Source organism: Carassius carassius, chromosome 17 (genome assembly GCF_963082965.1).
Source record: "Carassius carassius chromosome 17, fCarCar2.1, whole genome shotgun sequence".
NCBI lineage: Eukaryota > Metazoa > Chordata > Actinopteri > Cypriniformes > Cyprinidae > Carassius > Carassius carassius.
In genome coordinates, this window is record NC_081771.1 from 24,423,950 (window position 1) to 24,443,354 (window position 19,405).

At 36.5% G+C, this 19,405-nt stretch overlaps 1 protein-coding gene across 2 annotated transcripts in view; it reads right to left on the bottom strand.

Moving 5' to 3' along the window:
* Positions 1-8,547: 8,547 nt before the first annotated feature.
* Positions 8,548-19,405, bottom strand: part of iqca1 (IQ motif containing with AAA domain 1) — a 34,233-nt gene continuing 23,375 nt past the window's right edge. The window contains exons 14-19 of one of the 2 annotated variants that reach the window (XM_059571352.1): positions 18,514-18,621; positions 12,149-12,348; positions 10,258-10,344; positions 9,307-9,484; positions 8,817-9,055; positions 8,548-8,716 (exon numbers count right to left, since the gene is read on the bottom strand). In XM_059571352.1, the coding sequence (XP_059427335.1) occupies positions 8,567-8,716; positions 8,817-9,055; positions 9,307-9,484; positions 10,258-10,344; positions 12,149-12,348; positions 18,514-18,621 (962 nt within the window). In that variant the 3' untranslated portion in view covers positions 8,548-8,566. Of the gene's footprint in view, positions 8,717-8,816; positions 9,056-9,306; positions 9,485-10,257; positions 10,345-12,148; positions 12,349-18,513; positions 18,622-19,405 lie in introns of those variants that run through there. The other variant, XM_059571353.1, reaches the window with a different exon arrangement.

The window sequence follows — 19,405 nt, forward strand, 5'->3', positions numbered from 1 at the left end:
ATTTGCTACAGTGGTTATTTAAAGATACCACTCGCACATTGTTATATTTTGAGTCACTAGATAATGTTTTATTAATTTCTTTTATATTATTGTCCCATTTTATTTGCTATTTGTCTTTTATTTTATTATTATTTAATTTAAAAGCTTAAAATTAAAAGAAAGATGGAGATAGTGATAGAAGACTACACATTACAAAGTAAATATATCCACAATAAATTCATGCAAAAAATGCCAATTGTTTTAAATGGTCTTAGTAAATTAAGTAACAACCACTCTTTGGATATTGTAGACAAATTTACACCCCCACTTTGTGAATGAATAAAAAGTTTTTTCCCCCCCAGATATGTATAAGAATATTATTTCAAATACTTACTTCTTTGAGTTACTATGGATTACTGAATAACAATGCGTTAACAACACTGCTCTTCTGCCTAACTATTGTACAGCACATAAAAGACTTAGCCTATACTGTTCCAATCAGTCAGATTAATCCACAGCGCCGCCTGCAGGTCATGATAAAAAATACAATTTTGTTTCAGAATCGGACAGTAAAACGTTCAAAGTGTAAAAAAGAATCAAAGTATCGATCTCTGAGAGTCACGGTCAGTAGTGCACAGATAGCTTATAGAACCACATTGTATAGACTGATATAGCCTACAAATGTACAATATAAACTCTCACATATACACAATTTCTACATATTAAGGAACTGTGAAGAATTAGATTAAAAACAGAAACGGGAACGTTGAAACCACAAATTAAATATCCTCAATTGTCTTGCCCCTACCATCAACTCTAGGCAAAACTACCAGACATGTCAGTCACAAGCAACCTTTAAACGCTCATGAAAGGAAAATCCAGATGTGCCTTAATTATAGTCATTTCAAAAGCATCGGCAGCCTTCACTCTCCACAGAACCAGACAGCATGCTCCATGACTAGACATCAAATTCTCGCTTTAACGAGCTGAATTGAAGCCATTCTTGCTGAAGACATCCACGGGATCCGCTGTCCAGACGGTCAACATTCATGGCTGAACGTTTCAAAATTAGGTTTCATGAATCATGAGAGTTCAGCCTCAAACAGCTCTCCGACACTTCACAAATCACATTTATTATGGTAGCATAATAGCACCCATAAATAATAGCTCAAATAAATAAGTAAATAAATAATTAAAGCCGTTTTGTGACACTAAAAATAGGTTAAAACAGACCCAGTTAGAGTTAAAGAGCAGTCAGTTTAAGTCTAAGGAGACTGAGTTTGTCTTGTTATTGCTTGGCTAGACAGGACATGAAGTGTTCATGTGCTCTTTGACACGTGAAAACTAGATTGCAACACTCACGTTTACAATGATCTTCCACTTCTGTGTGAAGTATAAACTTTAAAAACCTCAGATGTCAAAGGGAAAGTAAATGCAATCTTTAACAAGATGGTTAAAATTGATTTCTTGTCTTAAAACATTATTTGAATAGTGGTTGCTTCATGATACTCTGACAACTCTGAGAAAGAGCTTTGGTGGATTTAAGAGCAACCTTACTGCCACCATTTAGTTCAGCCTCATCAGTGGTGGTAGGAAGAATGAAAAACTCCAGGCGACCTACGAATCCACCTTTATTCGGCAGAAAAAATAGATAGGTATTTTTTCCCCCAAATGAAATAGACAACAAGATTCAGACTGTGACAGAGACAGAGAGAGATAATGTAAACTGTTGAGTTAACCCTGTACAGAAGTCTGTTTGATATAATGTAAAGTGCCTTCAAGACTTGTGGATCCAACATCATTATGAGGAAAGGGCCTCGTTTTGCTCAGACCTTCAGAGCTTTAATGAGTTTTCCTTTGCTAATTAATTCTGTACGACTTTGACTATTGCACTCAAGCCTCTTGCTACTAAAACACAAACCCACAGATCACACAGAGACTGTCACAGACATAAAGCAATTTATTTCTTGTAGGTTTACAAGGGTTAGTGGCATGGCACTCTTTTTTCCACCCCAGATCTTTTAATTTAGTAAAAAAATACACTCAAAATTCCATTCACACATGACGATCATGTTTCTAAATTCATTTTGATTTTTTCTTTTCATAAGATCAAAAATGTCAGAATTAAGAAAAAGCTTCTCATTAATATTTGACAATCTTGGGTATGTCAAGTCAAAGTCAGCAACATACAGGAAGATGTAGAGAAAAAACATAAAACAGGAACTGAGAGAAAACCTCTGCAGATTCTTGTGTCTAAATCATGAAGTCTTTTAAAATATCAAATAATTTGACCTTTTCATGAAAAGACAACTTTTGTTGTTGTTGTTGTTGATGTTGGTGTTGTTGTTTTTTTACCAAGAACTAGTACTTTTTTAAATAGCTTTTTTATTTTTGGATGATAAAAGAATGATTCACCCAATAATTAAAATTCTGTCATTACTCCCTCACTTTAATGTTGTTCAAATCTGTATGACTTTCTGTCTTCTGTGGAAGTGGAACATAAAAAATAAGATATTTTGGGATATGTCTCAGTACTTTTTGTCCATACAATGGAACACAGTGGTTTTGTTATCAGGGTTCTTCAAAAATATAATTTGTGTTTCGCAGAAGAAAAGTAATAAAGAACTGTAGTAACACAAGAGTGAGTAATAATTCTTTCAATGATTATATGACTTTTTTAGATTTTCATGAAAGAAATAAGCATATTTACAAATATGAAATACAATATAAAACTTACACTAAAACTTGGCACATATATTTTATAATTTTTAAAAATATTTATTTGTATTTGTCTTGGACACTTGTATGTCATCTGGGTTCTCCTGTGGAAATCTGCAGCGCTTTCTATAGCCACAGATTCAGTCTGGGTCTGGTCATAACAACATTTTAGCTTCTTCAGCATGTCTGCACTTGTAACATAATGGACGGATCTTCTCCCCTCTTGCCCTCATGTTCGTCTATAATAATGATTTAATCCGAAAGACCATCTAAATGCTTTATCTGCTTTCTGGCGAGATGTATCTTCCCTTTCTTACTATGGTTGAGTTATGTGTGTATATTTTTTTTCTTTTTTTTGTGTATGAACATGCTTGGAAACATATGAGAATATGTGTGTAACCATGTGTGTAAGTGCAGGTGTATGAGTGTTATGGGTTTTTCTAATGTAGCTCTGATGACAAGGGGGTGTGGATTCTGTATGACTGTGGTTGGCAGGGTCACTGTGTCAGATTGGGCTCTATAATGTTTCCATGATCATAATAACAAATCCTCAAGGTTACAGTAAGTTGATCTCGATCACAAGGGGGCACAGGGGTGGAATACATTCAGAGTACCAAATATACCACTCAGATCAGAATTATGCAACCATCTGCATTCCTTATGTTAACTGATGTCTTTGAGGATTCTAATCACAAAAAAAAAAAAAAAAAAAAATCCTGAATGCCGGGACCTTCACGTGCAGAACCTTCTGGACCCTCAGGATAGAGTTGGTGATGTGGAAAAAATGTTTTACAGAGAACTTCAAATGGTGTATACAGGAATCTTGTTGTGAAATTTCATAGGTCCATTAAAAAAAAAAAATAAAAATAAAAAACCACACGAAACAGCTGAGAACTGTAGGGTAAAATGTGGTAGTTACTAGGCAAAGAAAACGAAAGGTAAAACAGGGTCATAAAAATGAAATTAATAGGTCCCTAAAATAGGACAGTAAGAGATCTTAATTTTTAGAAGTTTTAGAAGGTTGTATTCATTTGATCAAAATACAAAAAAAAAACAGTAATATCGTGAGTTATTCTTACAATTTAACATTTTATTTTATTTCATTATTTTAAAAAGTTTTTTATTCCCCTGATGGCATAGCTGAATTTTCATTGTAATATGCTCATATGGTTCGCACATAACAGTTATTATTATTATTATTATTATTATTATCACAGTTGAAAGCACTTGTGCTGCTTATTTTTTTATGGAACCTGTGATATACTTTTTCAGATTTTTTGATGCAGTAAAAAGAATGTTTAAAAGAACAGCATTTCTGTCATCACAACCCTCACAGAGTTTAGCGAGGTAATATACATGGTAATGTTTATGTGTACTGAGTACTGAGACTTGCTGCTGCCGATACATCCACAGACATACTGCTGTGAGCATGTATTAAATACTGCTGCTGCACATATAACATATATGAAATAACCCCCATAATATACAGTACATGAAATCACCCCATAGCAGATTTATACAGGTGGAGCTAGGGAGGGTGGAGGGGTTTTTTAGGGGCTGTTTACACATTACAAATTTTCAACTAGAAATGGAAAATGTTTTGTGTATTTTGGCCTTTATTTTGGAACAAAATAAACTACAAAACTACAAAAACTATTTGTTAAGGGGTGACATTATGCACATGCATATTACATGTTTATTAAAGCAATGTGTGTTTCTTTAGTGGCATTACCAACTACTGACCGTGCATGCATAAAACAGTTTTGTTGTTGTTGTTGTTTTCATGGATCCATGGGAACAGGGATTGTTCAAAGTGAAACGTTTTTTAGGACATAGTTGACATGTGAATGTACCCTTAGACAGTCAGACTTTGACCTGGCAAATAAGAAAACTTAGACTTGAATAAAGAGTTATGCGGATAATCACTTGCACTTCTGTTTCTCAAGGACGTAAAACAGTCATGTTAGGGCTTCCCCACCCCGTCCAAAAAGGCGGCAGCAGAGGCCTGTGATTTCCCAGATTCCCCTGCTGGAGCTATAGACTAGGTCAGGCTGGTTGGTCATTAAGTGGCAGGACAGTGGTGTAATTGAGATGAAGCACACCTGGACTTTAATTGCTCACTCACCTGGTTCAACAGCCCCCTGTGTAAGTAGTACTGCCTACCCCGTCACTCTCACTGTGAGACTGAGCTGCTAGCAGCATAAACAGCGCTGTCATATAGACGTTAGCTGACCTTTTAAAGTATTTATAAAGGTGTAACCAGTCTGCTCTCCTCCCCAGGTAAGCCCTTGTTTGAGTAATGATTATCAGAAGTGCCTGAGTAGCCAGGCCTCTCTCATCCACACAAATGGCCTGAATCCTAGACAGGTTTAGTGAGTCAATTTTCCACTGTTTGACAAATGGCTGGTAAAAAGCATGTAAATTGTTCCCTAATCCCAAACATCTCTTCAAACTTGGAAAAGCCAAACGATTTTAACTGTTCAGTGGACTCCTATTGCATTTGCAGAAAACTGCATTATGTAAACAGTGTGCAAAACAGGTTGAAGTTGAATTAAACTCATGCTGTGCAGCTCTGCAATGGAGTTTTTTTTAGAATTTGTTCAAAAGTAATCACTCTTGATTTGCTGCATTAAAAAGTCAGACTAATTAACAAATGATTAGCAAATGATAAAGAATTACATGATGTTGGGCTAATTAGCATAGCATTAATTGCTTTGTTTTATAATACCCAGCTGGCTAATTGTTCTTTCTCTCTCTTCTCCATAATTATTCCAGCAAGGAGGTGACTGTGGTTTCTCTCCTCCTCCTAACGTTTACTTTCCACGGTTATTCAATATGCCCCAAATATATATTATGCACAGTATATATATAATATGTATACCCCAAATACATAACTGCAGTTAGGAAGTTGGCCATTGAGAATTACTACAAAACTGAATGATCTATTTGATAATTATTACTTTTTCTTCTGAGTGATAACTTTATTCCTGTGATAACAAAATAACATTTTCAGCAGGCATTTTATTATAAGTCTATCCTTCCATCTATGTAATTTAGTAAGCTTTTGAGTCTTCTCAGATGATCTCCTGCTTTGTCTTCTTCAGAGTAACACCGTACCAATTCTTTATTTTATATATTTAAAAAAAGCCATTTCAAAACAGCACACTAGCTCATAGGCAATGCATGTGTATTCCCAAGGAGCAAACTGTGCACTCTGCTCACAGGGATATAGTCAAATGTGACAGCTTAAGAGAGGCTATCCTGCGGGTCAGTTTCCCAGTTATCTCCTGTCATCTGGCCTTTTTAAAGGCTCACTTTAACAATCTCCATTAAATCAGGGACAACTTCTTAATGGCTCTGTCTCACCCTTCAGCCCCTAGGGCAAACCTAGGGTTGCTAAAGTTGTAAAGGCCTGGGCAGGCTACATCACTATTAACAGTACCTCAGAGGTCACCGCTTGCTGCAGGAAAGGCAGTCCTTCATAAGAAAGCCTAGGACCCTGGAGCCACAGGACAGGGAAGTAAATAGTAATTGCAAAACAATGGTTAAAAGGCCCCTTGAAATGAGGGAGTTGCTGTACTTTATTTTACAGCAACGGCCACAGGGCGAGAAAGGTCTGCACTCAGGTCTCAGTGAGACAAAAAGATGCATCTGACTAATCCAATCTGAATAATGTTTAATTATTAGCGCTCCTGAAGGGGAGAAATGTGTAGGGGAAATTACCTATGAGAATAATGCACAGTCAAACGAGGCATTTAATTAAAAACAGTATGAAGAGCACTGCAGGAAAAGATGACTTCAAATAGTCTTTTTATTTTCAGTAATTAGGTGTGCAAATATAATAAAAAGCCAGTGCACATGGGCATAACTTCTCGCATTTGAATTAGCAAGACAAGAAAAAAATAAACATACTCCTCTTAACATGTCACCCAGCTTTAGGGCTCTTTTTTGTTCTGTGGGTTAGAAGACACACACACACACACACACACACACACACACACACACACACACACACACACACACACACACACACACACACACACACACACGTATTCCTGATTAATTCAATTAGATGTGATCTGAAGCTACAAAAAGCACATTGAGGTGACTATGTTTGTCATGCCCTATAAACCTGGTGAGAAGGAGGAGGGGATCCGGTAGGATCAGAGTTGAAGAGTGGGATAAAGATAGAACAAGGCAAGCCAAAAAAAAGTAAAAACAAAAAACACACACAAAGAGGAGAGAGGAATATACCAAGAATGACCTGGGATAAGTAGTGTGGGAGTTGATTATGTTGCAAAGAAGGGGTAGCACACAGATTGCTGAGAATGAAGGAATTTAAACAGGCATCTGCTCCCATGGGAAGAGGAGTCTAAAGGAGGGAGGGAAGTGGGTCAGCTGCTTGGCAGGGAAGGCTGTTTTGTAAGCACTGAACACTAAATACTCTGAGACCTGGGCAGAGATGTCGCACAGCAGCCCTTCAGGCCGACACAGTCTGACTGAAGAATACATGAGCCAGTAGGCTCTGTGATACTGAGAGTTTCCATATGATGCCGTAATATATAGCTTGTGTTTTGCTCTCTCTGTCTTTTTACAGAGCAAAAAGTGGCCCTATTTAACTAATGAAGGCATAGTTCATCTGTCATCGTTTACTCACCCTCATGTCATTCCAAACTTCTATGACTTTCCTCTTTTCTGCCACACACAGCAGAAGAAAGTCAGTCAATAGGTTTAGAATGATATGATGCTAAGTAAATGATGATTTACATTTTTGGGTGATTTTTTAACCACACTTTAAAATGAATGAATTTCATTTCAAGGCGGCATTTTATTTCAGAACTAAATTAAAGGTATAGCTATTATACCCATAAATGTAAATGCTGTTTTCATTTTCTCTCCCTCATGTCATTCCAAACATGACTTTCTTTCTTCTGTGGAAGACAAAAGTTATGTTTTTTCTAAGGCACATTAATAAAAATACTTAAATGTCCTTACTGAACTAAAGCCTAATCCTGGTTTAGTTTAAGCCCCATCTGTGAAACCAGGCCATTATCTATTATTTAATCAATTAAAATTGATAAAATTCTTAAAAATTTAATAAATTAGATTTTAATTAAATTATTTGTCTAAAAAATGTTTGCATGAAAGGTATGCTGTTTTCTCTAAAATAATTTCCCTTTGATTTCATATTTTGTTATTCAACACAATGACATTTATACTTTATTATAATTACAATTTTTATGTTATTTTATTTTATATTATAATTTCTCAAGTGTGACATTCAGATTTCAATGTTTTTGCCAATCATTTCTGGAAATTGTCAAGAGAGAAGATTTTAGGTCAGGGTTGTCCTTTAATGGCTCTCTGGCTTCAGGTCAGGTTTTAATAAATCAGATTATAAAAAAAAGTAGCACAAAATAAATATTAAAACAACACACTGAGCTTTGTACTTGATATCATGATAATGTTTAGTGCAAAACTATATAACCAAACCTTTTTTTTCCTGAAAAAAAAAAAACAATGCCAAATTTGCAGCAAAAAACTACAGCAGTACATGCAAAGTCCTTAATTCAAGTATGGCATATCATAATTAGCCAACAATACAACTGAAGAGAAGACACATGATGCTAATAAAACACACAGATGAGAACCAAAGTCAAACAAAACAAAGAAAAAACACCCCACAAAAGGTACTTGCTGAGCAAAAAAGGAAAGGATTAAACATACAGTACTTGAAGACATACAGTAAGCAGACGCTTCTTTGGAAGATGGCTAATGCCCTCTGCTGGCCAGAAGAGAAATTGTGGCTGTATTTGAATTTAGGCTCTGATTGGATGACTATTTTGTTAGTTTAAAAGAGTGTCCATTTTCACTTCTTTTTATTTCTCTTTTTATTCTTTCCCTTTTTTTCTTTCTTTTGTGATTTTCCTCCTTTAGTTTTCCCTTTCTTGTGATCCTCTTCACTGGCCTTGGCCGCTCGTGCCCATTTTTTGCCCAGAGGTGTCCGGGTGTACCATGCCTATCAATACAGAAAATACAAACACAATGTACACTCATTATATAAAGCTGGGTTCAACACATGCACCCCTCCAGAAAAAAAAAATCACTAAAAACCAGACCTTGAAGGCTTCCTCCTCTTCTTTGTAGACAGGATCTTGTCTTGCAAGAGGGGGGATGAACTCCACCGCAGTGAGGGGTCTCTTGGTCTGCTGATTGAGGCGGTGAGAGTTTAGGACAGTTTGGATCGCCTGAAGGATGTGACCCTGAGTGTAACCATCTGTTACTTTAGCTAGAGAGCTCAGATCCAGCTTAGGACCCAGCTGAGCACCACCTGCTTGGAGCAGCTCCTTCCACAGAGCTAAACATTAAAAATACATATGTTTGCCACCTCTTAAATTCATATAATATACATATAATAAAGCAGATTTTAGTATAGAAATGCAAACTGAACTATACAGTAGTCAACATTTGAAGTGGATCAAAATCTTTCATCAAAGTTGTCCTAAAACCTAACACCAAAATGCATTCTTGTCTTAGAACAACTTCAATGAACCTTTTTGATCCACTTCATATCAATAACTTATGTGAAAGACACAGATGTTTACTTACTAAATCTTGAAGCATAATCTGGTCTAGGGATCAAAATGATCTTCTTGTAAACTTTACAGAAAGGTTTTATGTCTGCATCGAAAGGTCTACGAGTCGTCCCCACCACTAACACTCGGTCCTCTGATTTAATAGATTTCAGGACCTTCGGCAGGCTTTTCTTTACTCTTTTGGGCTCCATCTAGAAATTAACAGAATGAAGAAAAAGCTGAACTGAAGAAAACTATAGAGTTAGCTTTAAAGCACTTCTAGTTCCATTGTCTCAAAGTCAAAGTTTTTTCTTTTTTTTTTGTTAATGGATTTTTGGTTAAATGCCTGAAATAAGGTCTGTGTTTAACACAAGCCTAACATGCTTTTATGTTTTATTAAACAACATAAACATCAGTACCCCTTTGTGATAACTAAAAAAGTGGCTACCTGAAGTTAAATATGACTACAGGTGTTTCTGGGAAAGTGTAGTTCATTAATAGCTACCATTTAGCTTTATTATATATGTTGATTGTATTTAGGCTTCAAAAATCTTTTATGTGTGATCATAAAACAAAACATGTAAGAATCATAAAGTTTTGATGGTGACGGAGCTTATTTTCTTTAATAATCCAAAAGCCATTGGAAAAATCCTGTTGGTTTCTTTTGACTGATTCAGGGTGATGCTAATTTCCAGATTGGCCTACAAAAATATGTCATTGCTGCACTACTCTATTAATATTAGCACAGTGTATCTTCATCTTTAACCACAAGAGGTCAGCAGAGGCCACATTAACAAAGTCTTTAAAAATGAGTTTGCATACATTGGATGCCAGTGAACGAAGGACTAAACAAATGCAGAAGAATATCACAGCTGATGGTCTGGTATTGAAGCTGTATGCCAGGATGGATTAAAAGTTATGAGTATATTTGTTCTACTGACTGTGAACAGAAGCTGACTTGTTTTCTTCCTGCTGGTAGACAAACCTCTTTCTCCAGCTTTGGAACTTTCTTGTAGAATGTTTTCTCAGCGTCGCCAATCCAAATGACTGAGGGCTGCAGCTGCCGAGCCACCTGCCAAAACACGACATTGTTCCTCCAACGCAGGCCAAACGGTACAACAACACAAACAATCATCAGCTCTCTCTCTCACAAACAATCACTTATTGGCCAGAGAAGAAACAACACTGACTGTTATCAACACTGCCCCCAAAACACGTAACACCACATTAGTGAAGTAAGTGCATGCTTTAAATTAAAATTAAATTTATGCATTTAACAGACACTTTCATGCAAAGCGACATACAGTGTATTTAGGATAACAGTTTTTACCTAATATGTGTTCCCTGGGAATCGAACCAACAACATTGCGCTGCTAACGCAATGCTCTACCACTTGAGCCACAATATGAGTTTTAATATAATTCGACTGAAAACAATGTGTCCTGTTCACTACTGATTAACAAAGACATAAATATATGTTCTACACAGGTATGTAAATGGAAATATCTAGCTGCTTTCGTATTTTAGAGGAAAGGGGGATCATCATACTTGCCATCATACATCCTTGAAATCAAACAGCTAAAAATAGAAGGTCAATCTGGTGTTCTGCATCTATAAAATTGTCATACTAAAGTATACATAGTAGGCTAAATTCTGTAATAAGTTTTAATATGCTATAGTAGTATGTTTCTGCCTTCTGTCTTGATTTCCTGTCCGAAGCCAAATATGGCCTCTGTGGGTTTCTGTATGTTTGGAAACTGTCAATATAACTCTTTCTAGTGCTGCAATGAACTTGAAATCTCTATAGGCTTCTGTTTTATGATGTAGTCCATAGTGAATTAATCAGAAATGCATATTTTCACACAAGATTTCACAGATTCAGTTCCATAATGAAAATCAATGGACATGGGGATTGACTCCAGTTAATACACTACTCATTTATTTAGCTGTAATTCAAGAAAACACTAGCTCTTTTTCCCACACATATTTGAGTTAGTTTTCTGGATTTGCAGATTTGTTTTAGTCGGATTTATTTTGGCCTCCACAGCAGCAACATCAGAAGTCGGTTGAAAACAGATTAGAAGGAACAGAACCTACAAACAAACTTCCCTAAATGAAACCTTCTACTGTTCTATACTATCTATAATATCTACTGTTTATAACAAGAGAGCTTTGCATTGGGCAAGAATTTGGAGAAGTGATTCATCTCAAAAAAGGGCTAAGTGAGAAGGAAGTCATATTGGCACCTGGTTTTATTCCCAGCATGCATTAGGCAAAGTGCTGAAAGATCACCATAGCCCTGCCTCATCCTGTCTTGTTTATCTGCTGTGCCAGATGCTCTCAGGAACAGTTCTTCAAGTAGAACTTCCAAGCCTGGTATTTTCCTCTCTTAAAGGACACAAATATCAACACAATAAACTATCCTAACTTTATTACTAAAGCTTTATTACTAAAGGGAAGAGGTAATGTGGGGATAAAGTTTTGGCCTTCTAGGTTAAACGCGAGTTTATTTATGTACTCTAAAGTACTAAACACTTCTTGAAATGTTAAGCATCAAGTAAACAACATCTTTTTAAAATTATTTTGTCACCATGATGACACAGATAGGAATGCTTTTCCATTTGCATTAGTGTTTGGAAGCCATGCCAGAATATTTCACACCACGCAAAGTCTGAACTTTCACTCCATTTTAGAAGATGTATAAATCTTAATGCAAAGCTACAGTACATGCACAGCAATCAATCACATATGTTGATTCTATCAGTTTTTATGATACATGGAGCTAAAAGAAGCTTATAGAATTTCAACACTGGAATCTTGGCTTTCTATATTCCCAGGAGGTATTTTGAGAGATGCCTCAGATGATTTCACCTCACCTTAAAGACCATGTGCAGGAGGTATTGCAGTCCGCTTTTGCCTGGATATTTACCAGCTAGTGTTGCAGGGGAGAGGTCAAATAGGTTCGCCCCAGTCTCGGTGCACAGGGAATGGATCAACATCTTCTTCCCAACACCTGCCGGCCCTGTAAGCAGCAGAGCCCGGATCAGGGGCCCTCTTTCATGGACGCACTGAGAACCTACGGAGACCAGAAGAGGGAGCAGTGAGTGTTTTATCCTTTTTCTATGTTCTCATCATCGATCTTGACCTCTTGCACTTTTATTATCATTAATTTGACTGACATTATTCTGCACAAATACTGTATATCAGATAACCATCGGTATACACCAGTGGAATAAGAGTAATTGTTCAAAAGTCATCTCAAGAGGATTGCGAGATAATTCGCAATATAATATTCTTGTAACAAAGAAGGAAAATCCCCTTTGACTCCAGCTGTTTAAACTCTAATACACCTCACCCAATATTTCATTTATATCTAAAGACAGGGTGGAACTATACTGCGAACTCTATACTCATTTGATTAGGAAGTCAGATGTCAGGAAAGGTTGATTGCTCTGGCTGCCGGTGCACAGTAATAGAAGAACAATAGTTTATGGCTCTCTAGAGCTAAGACACAGGTGGTGTGAGATCCTTCTGATGGATGCTGTGGTAAAAGGGCTGCAATTAAACAGAGCTCAGGATGCAGTGAGTGGGCATGAATGTGAGACCACACAGACACACAAACAGAAGCATACACAAACATACGACTACCAGTGCACACACAAACATCCAGCCACACGCACACACATTCGCACAAACAAACACGTCCGTACAGACGTAACATGTAACAGGTGCTGGGTAATATCACGTCTCTGTTCTCAATGAGTCCCAAAAGCACTGTAATGTATACCGGTGGTCCATGTTTGATAACATTATATTAAGTAAGTCATTATTCACTGAAAATCTTGGCATGCACCCATCTGTTCTCGCTGTGTTCATGATAGAACACACTGTTTTCCTAATGAATGTTGTTCAGTTGCTTTGACACAATGTATTTTGTTTAAAGCTCTATATAAATAAAGGTGACTTGACTTGACTTGATAGAAGTAGCAATGTCTGTTTCACTGTTTTTAGTTAGATCTTTTTAATAAGTTAATTCAGTTCACAAAACTGATCTGAAAGATTAGATAAAAAATTGGAATAATCAAAAATGTTAAATGCTCACTGGAAGGGAAATTAATAACATCTTCAATTTCTGTTTGTTCATCACACAAAAATTGTAGTAAATATTATAGTAGATATTAGAATTCTTTTACTTTGTATGGCCTATTCTTAACATACTTTCATGGCGCCTAAGTTTTCATTTCGAAGCTTCAATGTCTCAGTTCATAACTTCATATTCATTATAAGTGAATAGAAAGAACATGATCAATCTTCAGAATTATTTATTTGTGTTCCATGGAAGAATACAAGTTTGGATTGATATGAAGGTTAGAAAATTATGTCAGAATTCTCATATTTGGGTGGACTACTCCTATGAAGTGAAAAGAAGTATGTGTAACCCACCCTAAGATAAGAGGCAAGCATTGAGGGCATAGAAAGAACTCTAGTGATACATGCTCATATTTTGTATGTGAGGGTATTTTTCCTCACATCTTCATCTCTCTTAGACATCTAGACAACCAGAAATAATTGCCCTTTAAAGGAACAGTTCACCCAGAAAAAAAAAAAAAAACATTGCTTACATTTTTCGCCCACAGGCGATACATGCTATTGTAGATGAATTAGTTTCTTCATCAGAACCGATTTGGAGCATTTTAGTAATCTAATTTGAATCAGGAGAGAAATATGCACAGATCAAGCAATCATGTACTCATTTTGTCCAGAAGGGATGGTTTGAAATGAAAATGCCTTAATGATGGATTTGTCATTCAAAAACACAGGTTTTCACTCCATAAGAGGTTCATTGAGTTGTGTTCATTACTCATTGATTAATGTTTTGTGAGCAGGTGATGTACTGTTAAATTTGACAAAATCTGTTCTGATAAAGAAACAAACTCATCTACATCTTGGATCGTAACAATGTTGTATGTAGTTGCCGCTGCCAACAACGATAATGACTTTATTCAACAATTTGTCTCCTCTGTGTCACTCCACATCAGCATAGCACCATTTTGGCGAATCTGAGCTGTATGCAGGCAGTGTGCGCTCTTCTGTGTCAGCCGCGCCACAAGGATACATTTTCGAGGTATATTTACGCTTTGATTTGAAAGAAAATAGCGCAGCCTGTGTCACGGCTGACACAGAAGAGCGTACAGCTCTGATTTGCCAAAATGGTAAGTGATTAATGACAAAATTTTCATTATGGGGTTGAGTATCCCTTTAACAACACTGTTCCAAAGCAGTTCAACCCAAATATTCCGATGTGTGCAGTGCATTTTATGGAGGACTATTTCCTGAGCCTGCAATGCATCTGTGCATAAAGGCTGTTTCTATAAAGTGGGGCAATTCCAACTTTGCAAGGACTGTCCGGTACTACTGGTTCACAGCCTAAGTACATTTTTTATATTTTGCCACTGATGATTCAAACATGAATTTTGAGCAGAGTAGAGTGGCACTTGTTGTTTGTCATTTCTCTGATCACAAATGCAGACATGGTTTTATTTTTATACTGCACGATACACAACGCAATGTGTAAAAAGACAGTATAAGCCATTATAATCTAATTATGTCCCCACTTGATGCAACAAATGCCTAGTTTGTAATTTTTTTTATTGGTTTTGTCTCATCGTGCTGGGAGACAGCATCACAGTATGTTAAGGGGCGTCACACGCTTGAGGTATTCACAATGCACTGAATAGCTGGCCAATCAGAGCACATCTCGCCTTTCAGAACAATGAGGTTTGTAAAAATCCATGCATTTCAGAAAGGCGGGGCATAGAGGAGTAACAATAATGTACATTCTGTGGAAAATAATGTGTTTCTTAACCTTAAACCACATAAACAAATTGCACTAAACCAAATACACAACATAATGTTTTGTTTTAGCAAGGTCATATGACCCCTTTAAAATCTGTATGCAGCAGGGGGCGATACAAACAGAAAAATCACCACAGTGTGCAAGCTGTGTGTTGCACGAGTAAGGCATAGATTACATTCAAATTCAAACACTATCCTAAATAATATTAAATTTTATTTAAAATTAGACTTAAAATATCACAAAATCATAATCAAGTGGTATAATACTTTATGTATGCTTATGTGCATGCTTTTGGGGCTATTGTCCACTTTTGACATTTTTTGTAGTTGAAATGTGTCAAGGAATGCAAAGCCAAAGCTGCTGCTGCATTTTTCTGTTATATAAAGTCTAAAGTTAAGACATACTATTACTTATAAGGTAATAAATTTAACGTAGCTATAAAGATACAGTATCTGAATACTGTTTCACCAGACTTGCACAAACAAGGCTCAGTTGTCTCAACTGGATGTCTAGGTTGGATCACAGTTGTTTTCGTAAGCTGAATAAGATTTTAAGACTATTTTTATAAAGACTGTAGGAGTGCCAGCTGTGTTTCAGGTATGAATCCTTAATTAATCATTTGAACAAAATAACTTTCTAGTGTACAAATGGTTCCAGTAAAATAAACATCCCGAGTTTTGCATGTGGTTCAATGGAGAGTTCAACTTTCCAGGCTGGTAAGCGCCCCCTTGAGGAAGCTCATTTGTCTCTCATAGGACATTTTTATTAGCCACCCATTGCTGCACATTCAAAAGTATGGACTTCACCATCACCAGTGAGTGCCTATTTTTACTACACCTTGTAAGTGTGCAGAATGGAGCATAGCCTATGTGTATGTTTATGCATGAATTAATGTGTATCTGCATGTACACTTCCCATGCACCACGTTTTAAACATGATTATTCAAAACTGAATTGCACTTCCTAATCTCCCCCGACAGACCTGTTAAAAGGGCCATTGTGTTATGGAGGAAGTCAATTTGACCTTTGAATACCTGCAAAGTTTATCAAGTATAAAATGGTTTACAGACAAGCACAATGAGGGACACTGAAAAACCTGTGCTTTTCTACAACCACCTATACAAAACAGTTGTTCTAAACAACAATGTTCCTGTGTTTCACACTGTCCCAGTTAACAACTGCCAGTTTAGATATGCTCAAATAAGATTTGCTTGAGTCCGCCCAGTTAAATGGTTAGAAAATTTTATCTAGTGGGTAGATCTAACAAGACTTGATCTCTTTAGAGAGACACATACTTCAGGCCAAGGCAGGTCAATTATCAAAGATACATAAATCTAGGATTTATGTCTTATTAGAAAGCACATACTGAGTAGGAATTGAGAAAGTGGATAATGATTATAATGATTAATCTTGCTCTCTCTCTCTCTGTTCCTCTTTTTAGCAAGTTTAGACTACATCAGTTTTGCTTCTAGGATAAATGGATGTCTGTAGAATCAACCAAAAATGTCCTTAAAATAAACATTGAAAATTTACCATTACAAATTTCAATTTTGTAAATGCATTTAACAGCCTAACATGTAAAAAACACTTGGCCAGATATTGTATTAGCATTAGTCAAATTATAAAGTAACTTGTGCCAAAATACTGCTTGAAGTTTGATGAGCCACAGTCTTTGACATCAGTGACAAAAGATAGGGAAGATTTTTCTCAACCTTTTTAACGTCACAACAAAATGGAAGTAATGACAGATCTTTTTTTTTGACATTGTGATGCATATCCTAGTGTGAAGGATTATCATGAAAGAAAGAAATGTGGGGACTTGTTTCTTTGCATCGATTGATAATTATATTTTGAGATTTTAGCCATTGCTCTCCGAAGTAGATGCAGATGAAGTGAGCTTGTAGAGGTGAGGTAAAAAAACATTTGAATTATCAGTAATAAAAAAAATATTATTCACAATAAGATAATATTGCACAACAGACGGTGAATTTTCATTGCATGCAGACAAAGTTGATTTAGTTTGCTCTGCTTTTGCTGTATTGGGAGCAATCCAGGTTTGTACTTGCAGTGTAGATGATCTATTACTCTCCTCTGGGAATGCCGCAATGAGGTACCTCTGGAGAGACATCGCACTCTCTTATACCACAGAGATCATTAGGGAAATAGACGTTCGACTCCTGTGTGTGACTGTTTTGCCGCTGCTGACTGAGGCGTCTTTGTTTTAGCACTGCACTCTGTTTATGTGGTAACGCTTATCTGCCTAGGGCCACGAATCACAAAGTGTTGTTAAGGTTACCGCCCACCAGTACAGCGTGTGTATGATCTGCCTGATCCCTGTGCTGATCCCATTGGGCCAATGCTGGGTTATTAAATGAGAAGTGAGTGGTATAGCATGAATGTTGGTGTTGATAATGTGATATGGGACACCAGGCATTGCTATGGCAATGAAGCATTCGTTCCAGAGAAAGTTACAAAAGACTATGAGCTGCTTAGGGTCAAGTACAGTTCAGAAGGGCAGATAGAGTGCGTTCTGTTACCTACTCTAACACACACACACACACACACACGCATGCACACAGCCAAACGTGTGTATGGATCTGATAGTACTGCTCCTGAAAAATTGATGTGAGCCACTATAAAGTTCCCTCAAGGTTCTTAAGCACAATGGTGTAAATATTTACCCTCAAAAGCCTAATTACTATAGTGTCACATTGTTTGTTGCTTCATAATGCATTTAGGTCAGCTCAGTTCATTTTTGGAATAGATACATGGCCTTTTTTTTTTATTAATACAGGAACAATCTTTTTTTTGGTGGTGGGGTGGGGGGTTCAAAAATACTGTAAAAATAAAATATTTTATATATTGTTCATTATATAAAATTAATTGCCATTTTCATCTGAAAGTGAAAGTTTATGTGAATGTTTTAAAACATTAATAAGTAATATCAATGGTTTTGTTAATAGTTGTAATTGTCAGACTTTAAGTTCTTAAAATTTTAATATAAAGATATATTCAAATAAAATGTCTCATGATTCTAAATATTTTTTTTTGTTTCAAATTATTCTCAATTTTTTAAATAAATAAAAAAGGGGTAACTGTAGTAATTACATGGTAATACATGGTAACAATCAAAACATACTTTGATTATTTTATGTCTTACAAGGCTAAAAAAAAAAAAATTGCTAGATTGAGAATGTGTTTTGGGTATAAAATGTTTTTTTTTTTTTATATTTCTCTCCCATTTTGCAGACCAGCAAAACATACGTCATAATAGTGGCATCACTGGAGTCGTACCAGACACCAGGTGTGTTTGTGCATTTTTATGACTAAAATGAAGGGAAGCAGTGTTGACTAGGCCTGACTAGTCAGAGCTGGTTACACTCACCCAGAGGCAGGACGCCATACAGTGCAATGAGCTGTCTGACATCAGACAGAGATGGCATGGGCTCAATATCTGCTTGCCGCAATGTTGTGCCCAGGTAACTGTATTCGCCTAGAAAGACAAGGAAGAACATATGCCAGACTGCTTTAAACATGTTATGAAACATCAGACATCAATGGCTTCTTGCCAGCATTGCATCACATCATCATTACAACCCTGGTTTCCATGGAATGTAATAAAAAAACATCAGTTGTTCCATCACATACTGTAGCAGTCGATGTGGTTTCTAAACTTGAAACACCACACCCTGTTCCTGTAAGAAGACACTAAACAGAAACAAAATTTTAAGGCTTCATCTATTGTGCCATTTTAGAGCAACATTAGGTTACTACGCTGTGCAGTTGAACCGTTGAAGAGTCATAAAATCCATTGTGATACACACAGGTTCCGAGGGATGTGATTCAGCACTTGCCACGTGTCTGTGATCAAGTCGCTTAAGCAGTAAAATCCAGATTGTACCGCTGGCCAATCTATTGCATCATAAAACATCATTTACACTGCTATACGACTGAGTTAACTCTGATTTCAATGTGCTTGTGAGATGTAAGAAATAGTTACACATGAAAACCACTGAAAGGAGTGTTTGTAAGTTGTTCTAGAAAAGACCTCTCAATGCACAATAAATGTTCACTTCAAAGCTACAGCTCTGAGATTGGACTTTATGTACTTTATGTGATTTAGCTATACTAATTATTTCCAAGAATTATCAGCAGGAATACTGAAATGTTTAGCAAACATATGACTTCAGAGGCGGTTTGGAGTCCATAAGTGTGACCACAGCCATTGAACTGGGACAAGAGCTCTCTTTTCATGTGGCAATACACTGTGCCAGGAA